Genomic DNA, 11332 nt, shown 5'->3' on the forward strand with positions numbered 1-11332 from the left:
TGTTGAAAAAGTTACCACAGAGAGACACATGTTGTTTGTTGTATTTATTGTGCTTTAGTTATATTGCAATTACAGTAATACTACTACATCAATTACATTCATTAATTTAATAGCTAGTAGAACATTCATTACAGTTAGATAGATTTGTGCCATGAAACTGATAAATATGTGTTCTGTGAAAAACTAAAAAGGTACCTAATCTATTTTAAGAATAGTGTTTTTTTATGTATAAGTCATAATGTACGTATATCATAAAATTAAAAAAAAGTGCACTTGTTTAAATCGCCTTGAAAGAAAAATCCACCCCAAATAAATATGATAATATTTGTGGTTATTGTGCTCATTCAGTGTCATGATGTTGTAAATTGGAAATACAGAAAATAAAATAGCATTTCCCTTTGGGAATGAATAAAGCAGTGCTTTATGCAGGAAGGAAAGGTCGATATTACGGGAAAACATATAGAACATAATATTTGGGTTGATTTGTCCTTTAATCTCTTTCCAGGCTGCTACAGCAAATGCAGACACAGCAACCATTAGTGAATATGAATATTATACTGTTTTACAAACATTAACAAACATTATGCTACAATTTTCATAAAACCCAAGTTTCATTACAGAGATTATAAAACCAAAACTGACCACGAAACAATTCAGCAAATGATTGCTTTATATGCACGATTAATTATCCCTTAAATAATCTAAACTATTCAAACAAAATGTCTCACTGATAAGCACCAGACCTTAACAAAGCAGAGACATTGCAGCAAGGATTCAAATAATTTCCATGTGTCACCCATTTTGAGTTTAGTTAATTTGACAGACAATTTCCTCCACACAAATTGTACAGATGGTTGAATTATACAAGGACTAGCCTCAAATATTTGACAACAAACTCACATCCCCCTCAACGTAAGCAGCTGTCACACTTGGATGGACTAGTATCTCTTGACACAGTCCCAACCAAAATATACAGTGGCTGTCACCACTGGACAAATGTATGTTTGCTCAGGCATGTAATTTGTGGTATACTGTAACAAGCTTCCATCATATCTGAGTTTCGCAGGAACGTTTGTCAAAAGCCTCCAAAAAGTAACAAACACCAGGGATATCTGCTGGAAAATTGGCTGGAAGATCCTGCTTAGTCCTGGGAATGAAGACAAACTCTGGGCGATCTTTTAGCAGTCTGGGAAAACAAAACAAAACAAAGTTAATGAGTAAATGGTCTGCATTTCTATGCCAAATGATCTGTTAATAGTTGAGTATATCTGTATATCTGGCTGCTATGCATCTTTCACTATTGGACTCATAATTATCCCTGCTCTATGGTCATCGATCCCACCCATATGTCTCCTTGTTTTTGAGTGGTGCAACCACTCATATAGACATATATGTGTGTCCCTGATCGGTTGGCACTTTTAATTTTGTTGTTGTACAAGTTACAATGACAATAAAGGCCGATCTATCTAAACGTTCCAAAGGGATCATTTATTTTACACTTGTTCTGTATGATTGCATCCTGTTACAGTAGGTCACCTGTTAGGCTACAATACAATACAAGCAAGACTGCCAAGTGCAGTGACTCAGCTAGCAATGAGGATTTGGACTGGATTGTACAGAAAATCAATGTTAGCTCACCTGTGGGTTGTAGGGCTGATGTTGATTTTCCTAGGCTGGCTACAAGACTCAAACTTGTTTGCCAATGTGACATTGTTACCAAAAAGGCAGTAGCGTGGCATCATAACACCAACCACACCAGCAAGTACTGAACCAGTATGGAGACCTATTCGCATCTGTAAATGAAATAGTTGGGAAACAATGTAACATTATTATTAATACATTTAGTAAATTGCTGTCTGTCTTGAGAGTACTGTAGAATGTTTCTTTTGAATGCCTTTGATTGCTAGGAAATAGGTTTTTGAGAAGTTGTTGACTTCTCTAAACAGATAACAGAAAGTTGTTGACTTGCTATGTTTTAATGGCTATTTAATGGTTACAATTTAGGAATTGTATCCAGAGCAATTTACAGTAAGAAAGAACAAAATACATGGTAATACATCAAATAGATAAAAATTGTAATCATGAATTATACGTAAACTAAGAACAGTGGAATATAATTAAACTATGACTATACACTATAAAGTGCTATGTCTACATAAAATGCTATCTAAGTTACATAAGTTGAGCCTATATGCATACGCCTGTAAGGTCGTTGAGGCTAGGGCAATTGTAGCCCCTTTCGGTTAAACTTTTCTGAAATTTGGACATGGCTTAATCGTAGGGTCCCTAATCGCTTTTTTCACTCCATGGGAGACAGATGTACATACCCTCCGTTCACGCCGAGCGGCGCTCCGCTTGAGTGTTGGTGATATGATTCAAAGATGCATAAAGTGGTTATAGGAGACAACGGAAACGTGGGAGAAATCGCATTAACCACCAATGCCGTTAAGTATTTTTTGAAAGTTTTGGCTTCTCTGAAATTCTCTCTTCCTAACTCTGTCCCGCCTCCCACGACACAACAGCATTATAAACATCCTGCATGTACGCGGTCGGCCAATCAGAGGCAGTAACTAGGACGTGCAGCTAGCCAGTCGCCGTTCGGGAGGCGGTACAATGGGAAGTCAACAAGGAAGTCAAGGAAGTGAGGAAGAGAGAATTTCGGAGAAGCCAAAACTTTAAAAAAAATACTTAACGGCATCGGTGGTTAATGCGATTTCTCCCACGTTTGCGTTGTCTCCTATAACCACTTTATGCATCTTTGAAACATCTCTCCAACACTCAAGCGGAGCGCCGCTCGGCGTGAACGGAGGGTATGTACATCTGCATCCTATTGAGTGCTTACTAACCGATCAGGGACCCTATGGTTAAGCGATGTAAATGTCCAAACTTCAGAAAAGCTTAACCGAGGGTTCCGAAAGGGGCTAGGGCAATTGCTACAGCAAGTGCTACGGGTGCTAAGATAAGTCTGTCTGAAGAGGTAGATTTTCAGACTACAGCGGAAGATTGGTAGTGAGTCTGCAGTTCTGGAAGTGCATTCCTTAGTTTTGGAGCCAGAAGTGAGAAGAGTTTGGGACGTGTGGAGCGTTCTGTTCTGATGTTATTGCATAAAGGTCTTTTCATAAATTAGTAGGCTAATGCGTTTCAGGTCATGCAATGAATTCAAGGAACACCTTCAAAATCTTTCAACCATATCTCCGTACTTGGGTTACTCACTGTAAGGTGAGGTCTGAAGCTATAAGATTGTACTATTCCATCTACTTGCTCTCTGTCTCAGAGGCGTGTTGTGGATAGCTTGGTGAGATCAACTGAATCCTAATCTAGTCCATGACAAATCATTAAGTTTCTCAAAAGGACATTTTTTATTCTTTGAATTTAAGTAAAATACAATATAAGCAGGCAATCCTTTGATCTGAAACATTATATTTTACTGTCTTTGGAAAAGCTCAGAATTGCTTAGGGTATATGAAAATTGCATGATAAATAGCTCTACATTTCTATAACGCCATTATCCAATGCACTGTACATTGTGCATACATTCACCCATTCACACAGTACTGTAGAGTCAAGCATGCAAGGCATCAACCTGCTCACAGTGAGGAGTTAGTGAGCTGTGTCTTGCTCAAGGACGCTTTGACACAAATCCAGGAGGCAGGGATCAAACAGCGAACCTTCCGTTTCACAGTTAACAGTCTGATAGTACAGTCCAAGAAGATAATGCTAAAAGCACAAGACAAAGCCCTGTGGGGCTTGTTTCCATTTAGGAGTTGTAGCAAAATGTGTTTTGAAGAAAACGTAAAATGGCATGTATAGGCTGGCACAAATGGATGGTGAGTTGCGTCATGATCCAAGGAATCCTGTGGGAAATGTTTGATTGTATGACCCACTGTCATACAAATTGTACCGTCTCTCACTGGTCTACAGCCCTAATCCGCACTCGGTGTCAGTGCTTTATGCTGAATTCACACCAACAGCGGTATTCTGCTTCAGCGTTCATTATGTTCATTATGTCATGGGCTTCACTTCTGGGACACAGAGCGAGTAGACAGAAATTGTACTGTCCTATTATGCATTAATATATAATATATAGGTTGATAAAAGTGTTAACTGGGATAAGTAATGATAGTCACCTCTATTGGCTCTCCAGTTGGTGTCCTGACCTCATTCGAAAGTTCCATCATCCTTAATGCCATGAATGCAATTTGGACAGCATGAGTCTCACTTTCCTTGTGCAAGCCACCAGCTACACAGTAAGCATCGCCAATCGTCTCCACCTAAATAGGGTGCAGAATCAGCAAAGTGATTTGTGCATCACCAACTCTGTAGTCTTTAGGGTTTTGTCAACTTCGCAAGAATGCTTTCACTCACTGCATTCAAATTACATCGTCTGGCAGCAGGACAGGTACATAGTAGGTAGCAGGACAGGTACATAGTAGGTAGTTTAACTGAGTTGCGTAATTATATTCAGAAGCTGTTCTGCAATAATTATATAAACTCCTTGTGAACTGTATGGCCGCATTTAGTGTGGTGTGTGTTTTGGAATTATTTTGGAAAGAATAACTGAGCTACTGTACTATTATTTAGAAGTGACAAGGAATGACAAAGGAATAATGACAAATGTAATGGCTTAAGATGCTCAACCCATGGGGCCCATAGGAGAAAAATAATTGATGCCTTTTAGGTTGTCTTTTTTCCCTTGTGTGTAAATGTGAACAGGAGAGCACTCAACAGTTGTGTGGCATAGACAAAGTGAAACTATTTTTAGACACACACACACTTCAAAATCCTGAATGTCTATTTAACTCTGAGAGCGTAAAGAGTGTACACTCTCACCGTTAAATAGACGCTCAGGATTTTGCAGTGTCTGGAGTAGAAACAGGGTCTCGATGGAGCCTCAGACTTCCTAGTGTTTTACGAGATATTTGTCAAACATTGCTGCTCTCTCTGTTATGCTTCTGTGACATACTGATTACATTAGCCAACCTCCCTGTAGATTAGCAGCAGTTGGCAGAATGTAGTACCGTAGTTGGTTGAGGTACAAGGCACAGTCTGTCCTAAAATCATGTAAAACAAGATAAGTTAGGGAACTGTGTTATTTTGTACAAATTTTGGAATCAATATATTGCTAATCTATGTTGTTGTACTAATAATAATCTGGAGCAAGCTGCTTAGAAATGTCTGTCTGCGAGTGTGTCCTGGCGCAGGGCTAATCTTGCAAACCACTTTTTTGTTTGTGTGTGTGTGTGTGTGTGTGTGTGTGTGTGTGTGTGTGTGTGTGTGTGTGTGTGTGTGTGTGTGTGTGTGTGTGTGTGTGTGTGTGTGTGTGTGTGTGTGTGTGCGTGTGTGCGTGTGTGCGTGTGTGTGTGTGTGTGTGTGTGCGTGTGTGTGTGTGTAGATACGTCATAAATAACTAACGTCATAGACAGGCCACGTGAGGTCTGAGATTCACATGAAGCCAAACCCAGACCTGTTTTAGGAGCCTCTTATCTTTTTACTGTATACAGCCCCCTTATGGGTGAACTATAAAAAAGAGAGTCTGCACAAGCTAAAGGTGGCTTATAATGATGCTCCCAGGATTCTCCTGAAGAAGCCTAGGGGTGGCAGTGCTAGTCAGCTCTGCTGCGACTCTGGTCTAACCACCTTCCAGGCTCTCTTGAGAAACCTCATGTTCAGCTTTAAAAGCAGACTTGATGGGTCACATAATAACGTGATTAAGGTGTTGACTAATCCTAGGTTTAGTTTAGCACTGTTAGATACCGCGCTTTGATGTGGAAACATTGGTATGAGTGCCTCTTATAGTTTTGTATGTTTTTAATTGTTGTTTGTCATCTACTGGCTACGGCTGTCAATAAAGTTTCATTCATTCTTTTGCAAAGAAAGGGATAACTTGTATAGAATTTAGTGGATTAAGTGCTCTAAAAGTACTCGCCTTGCCTCAAGCCATATACTGTAAACTAAGGTTCAACTTATTTTATCACTCTATGGTGTTTGAAAATTAACTGCCCTGTTGTTAACGGCAGTCACGTGACGAGACGACCACCATTTAAGGGAGTTTATCATATACTGATTACTATCACCTGATGAAGGCCATTCACGGCCGAAACGTTGTGTCCTGATTGAGAATGGTGTTTTAAAACAATAAACACTGTTGGAGCAAAGACTGTGTGCGGACCACTCTGTATGTATCTACCTTTTGTCCAGCACCAGCAAAGAACTGGATGTGCGCAAGCCACCTGCTTCTTATATACTGTAAAGGTCCCTGCACACTGCTGCATTTCTTTTAAATTTTATCTGTGTTTTTCCTGATGTTCTGAAAAACGCGTCCAGTCTGCAATAACTGTTACAGTTATTAGAGAATGACAGTTCTGTCCTTCTTTAATGAACTACAGGATTTTCAAAGAATTTACTGTTCCTGATGAAGGTCTAATCGACCCAATAAAGAGCAACATTTTGGCAAGTGTCTGACAGTGTGCGGGACCTTTTCTTTGTTTTTCAAAGATACCCTTTTTAAAGAATTTACCGTGACATGAATATAAATCATACATTCATTGGAAAGGATAAAAATATCCACAAACATTCAAGTTGCTGTAATAAAAATGAAAGTGCTACACTGTAAAATCTGAAGTGGTAATTTAAATGGGCCCTTACGGTTCCATTTCTAGTTAAATTAACGTTCACAGTATGTGCTCGTAAATGCAATCTCATACAAAGTAAGAAATAAATTAACCTTTATCTTTAGTTTCTTTTAAATTTGAAAGTTCTTCTCGAGTCATCTGACTAAACTGGTGTTAAATGAGCCATTACAAAGGCCTGTCTGGAATTATAGCCTCCATGCCAAAATCTCATCATTAAACTGGCTCTCTTCTTCTCTTACTGTTTGATGGAGCACTTGAAATAAATCAATCTAGACATTCAGTACTGACAGCTAAAATATTACCCTTGAAGCTGTTATTAACTTACCTTATAAACATCAAGCTCCCCACAATGGTGGTCAAACCTGGTGTACAGCTCACTGAGCATGGTGACCACTTGCATTGGCGTACATCCTGAGCAAACAGCTGTGAAGCCCACCAGGTCCGAGAACAGCATCGTAACGTGGTCAAACTTCTTGGCCTGCACTGTCTGGCCCTGCCATAGCTGCTGTGCCACAGGGGCAGGAAAGATTGTGAAAAGGAGGTCTTCCGTCTTCTTCTTCTCTTCCTCCAGTGCTTTGTGTGTGTTCTCCAAGGCAGCTTTGGCCTTCCCAAGGCGCTTTTTCAAACCATCTTGGGCCTTGGCTTGCTCACCAACAAGAACCACATCACGGAGTGCATTGTGAATAGGGATGTCTGACAGGTACAGGCCACGGCCTGTTAGTTCTTCTAGCTTGTCCACACAAGGTGAGCCCAAGAACAGTATGGAGTTGGACTCAGAAGCGTAGATCATCTGACCTTTCAGATCCATGAGCTGAAAGGACAAAATGGAATGATAATAAAGTAAAACTAAGTCTAACTAAGTGTAACTATAACTAAGATTATCTATCGACATCCTGCCGACAGGCAAGAGACGGCAGAAATCCGTCCCGACGTAAAATCGTGAATGAATCGCCACAATGTGGAGTTGCAGGCTTTACACAGCAGTATTTTGAATTTAAATTATAATTATACATTTCAATATAATTTAGAAATATTAGGATACCATCCTTAGCTTTATAATCCTATTTCCATTGAATTTGGTCAAATGTCTCCCTTAGGAGAGACTGTCCCAAAATGGGGGCACTAAGTGCCGCTGACAATAATTCTTTGATGCTTATATATAATAATAATAGCCTACTCATATTTGATTATTTTTCTCTTTTTTAGTGCCAAAATAGTGCCATCAATTCAAATTCATTCTAATATTAATTATTCAGTATCCATCCACACTTTTCCTTTTTTTCCCCTGTACCCATAAATAAACAGCATGAGAATCATAACATCTTTGATGGATGAAATGGTTTGACATTTTCCTCTGAACTCCTCAGGGGGGGTTACTGTTGATCTCTTCCCCAAGTATGTCTCTACGTAGCCCAAAACTAATAAGCTACTTTATCAAAATGATACTATTTTGAAAGCATTCAATTTGCTATTGATGTTCTTGTCACTGATGTTTATTTTCATGTCTTGACGTACAGCAGAGGAACCTACCTTCCCTGTGTTATCTGGGTTGGACGCCCCATTTTTAATCCGAATGATGAACTGCGTGTTTAACATGGTCAAAATGCCTTGAAAGGTGCACTTGATCTGGGGAGAGACAATAGAGAAGTGCTCTTGGAATACGGAGGGCCGTCTCATTCCTTCTGTCCTGCTCAGCCTCTTCCTGAGCCCATCTCCTATCTGTACCAAGAACAAGTCTTTGTCCAGGAACAAATGGAAAGGAAAGACGCTGGAGAAGAGAGAGGTGGGAAGGGTCCCTGCCGAAGTGGCCCGGAGAGGACTGGGACTCAGACTCTTGCTGTCCTCCACTGCCACTGTGTAGAGAAGACTGGGCTGTGGGCTGGACTGCAAGATGCTGTCTTTGGCCACAGCAGGGAGGTCCATCAAAACGTCCACGGTTGTGTGATACAGCAGAGAGGCAGCTGCTTTGATGACTCCAGGGAAGAAGAGCTCTGTGGTCGGGCTGGGATTGAAGTAGTAGACAGTAAGCAGGCCCGGATCCTTGTCTAAGCACAGCACCGAAGGTTCGTTTACAGAATCCGCTCTGTCCGGGGTTGGCAGCGCGCTGCTCTGTCTCAACAGGACATTGAAGCTGTTGAGGAAGTTGTGGAGGGCTCCCCCCACCACCCGCAGAATATGTTCATCCTCCTCATAACACATTTTGAAGAGTTCCTCACCAAGGGTTATTTTTAATGCATCCATTTTGATACCTGGTGGTTACAAGAAATGAAATGTAATGGGGTTGGAGCGCACATTACAAATTACTTAAAAAGTGTTGTGTGTGTGTGTGTGTGTGTGTGTGTGTGTGTGTGTGTGTGTGTGTGTGTGTGTGTGTGTGTGTGTGTGTGTGTGTGTGTGCGCTAGGTTTTTTGTTGGTTTTGTGAAAGTGAAATATCTGGCATTACCTGTTTTCCTAGCGTAAGTCTGCATTATGTCATGTATATGAGCTGGATCACTGCAACACTGATAGTCTGTATAGCACATTGTTGAACTGTAAAGACAACGAACATTAATTAATGCTAACCCAGAAAGGCAATAATGAACATAGTTTTTCATTATGCAACATATAGGCATATACCTGAATGTGGCATATTATGTATAGCTGCATATACTTGCCCTGTATTGACATACAATAAGAGTATCATATTTTATTTGTGTGTAAAATGAATGTGTTCAGTGTCAAGTGTAATCAGTCTTTAGAAATGTCTGTTGAGAGATGTCTGTAACTATCAACATCAAAACATCCTCTTGACAGCATTGTCTGCAATCTTGTGACAAGCATTTTTCAGCAGAACTTATGCTTAATCTCATATTCATAATCATAACCTAAATTATATTAGTAGGTATCGATGTAACTTTTTTGTACCTGTATAGACTAGGCCTATTGCTTATATTGAATATATTGAAAGTCAACATAATTGACATTTAATCATCTTACCCATCATTGTCCAGTCTATGTGATGTTATCCTCATCATTCGGTGAAGGGCAGTATGAAGTCTTTGAAGCTGTATAACAAAATGTTCTGCAAGTTAAAGACCATCATCTTGCCAGATAGGCTAAGGCTAAAACAACCTGCTGCATTACATTGAACCTTAAAAAAGGCGACCTCGACAGCTGTCACGTACATTTCATTTCATGTGAGTGTACGTTGTATATAACTACAGCCAGGCTATACCTAGAACTATTACCTAAATTTGACAGAATACCCCCGACAAGACGAGACATAACCTAATTAGTTTTAGGTGATCTTCGCAATTTATATTAAAATTTAACAAATCATAATTAGGGTTGAATTATTTAAACCTTAAACCTCACCTCAGGACATGCCAATTTGCGGATGCTGTCTCCAAGTGTATGAAGATTAACTTTCGATCTGCTAATTTTCCGTTGAGGGGGATCCTCTGATATTTTTCCATGCACATCCTTAGAAATAGGCAATGCATCCGCGGCGTCAACTGAGCAATCCTCAAAGTCCCCCAGCTCATTTTTGGCGACGTTGGAGAAGGGACATTCTCCGGATATTTGCAGTTCTTTCAGTTTTGCGCAAAACATCTTACTATTCTATGTCTATAGGCTTATGAGATACCTATCCTGTCTCTCGTAGAAATTCCACCATTCTCCAAAAACCTCAGTCCATGCGCTCATCCTGTGTACCGTCCTTCCTCTCGGCATACTGTCAAATGATCTGACTGCCAGTGCCAACACATTCTGGGGGGAAAAACCCGCATAAAATATTAATTTAAATTTACACGGTCAAACGATGAGAGTGAACTATACCATCAATGAGAAACTAACGAAAGCACCAGTGAGCCAATCCGTGCGCAAGTAGGTTGGCATCCCAACAACCTATCATCAGCATGGCATCCCGACAACCTATCAGCTGCAGACAGTGAATTGGTTTCAGGACTCATCATCCATCGCGTGCAATGGGCCGTTTAGAGATAACATTGGAAGTGGGATTGGCTTGGAGAAGACTTTGCCCCGACATAACGGTTTAAATAATTATCCACAAACTCATCGAATTATACATTTCTTATAGGCCTAATTCAACGTTTTTTTTTTTTTTTTTCTTGTTTTTTATTTTGGACAGTCCAGACAATCTGCAGACTCTATAGTCATGGTTGGCTGGCTGGCCAGGGGGAGGCAGTTTGGAGACCAGGATTACTGCATGTTTTTTGTGAGGGTACCACCCTAGGGCCTAGGGGACACGGGGAGAACATACAAACTCCACACAGAAAGGCCCTTTCGCCAACCCCGCCTCGGGTATGGGCACTGATGACGCGGAGGAGAGGACAAGCCGCCAGCGCCCACAGCGTCAAACCTTCTAGCTGTGAGGTGACCGCACTACCGACTGTGCCACCGTGCCCCCTAGAATATCAACTTTTTAAATAAATGACTCGTGGGTTGCTGATGCAAAGGAGTAGCCTAGTCATGACAATGACTTTTTATGAGAATATTTTATTTAGAAACACAAAGCACCAAACCAAAGGAATATAGGGAGGGGTGTGGTCCCTCTAAAATACTAGGCTGATATAAACAATATAACAGAGAGAGCAACATAACACATAATTCCCCCCAAATCACAACTTCAATATGACAATAAAAAAGTGTGTGCGCCCCGAGGTTTACTGGGAAGTCTCCCTCACTAAAAGTCCACTGA

At 40.5% G+C, this 11332-nt stretch overlaps 1 protein-coding gene across 1 annotated transcript; it reads right to left on the reverse strand.

Moving 5' to 3' along the window:
- Positions 1 to 773: 773 nt before the first annotated feature.
- gucy1a1 (guanylate cyclase 1 soluble subunit alpha 1) lies at positions 774 to 10224 on the reverse strand (the record flags this gene model as incomplete). Its single annotated transcript, XM_080757870.1, has 8 exons — positions 774 to 1186; positions 1639 to 1793; positions 4128 to 4271; positions 6958 to 7443; positions 8163 to 8881; positions 9077 to 9162; positions 9610 to 9677; positions 9988 to 10224. 8 exons carry the CDS (start codon positions 10222 to 10224, stop codon positions 1048 to 1050), a joined length of 2034 nt encoding a protein of 677 aa, XP_080613996.1. The 3' UTR covers positions 774 to 1047.
- Between the last annotated feature and the right edge of the window lie 1108 nt (positions 10225 to 11332).

This window comes from Protomyctophum bolini (genome assembly GCF_963924005.1).
Source record: "Protomyctophum bolini genome assembly, chromosome: 3".
Classification (NCBI taxonomy): Eukaryota; Metazoa; Chordata; class Actinopteri; order Myctophiformes; family Myctophidae; genus Protomyctophum; species Protomyctophum bolini.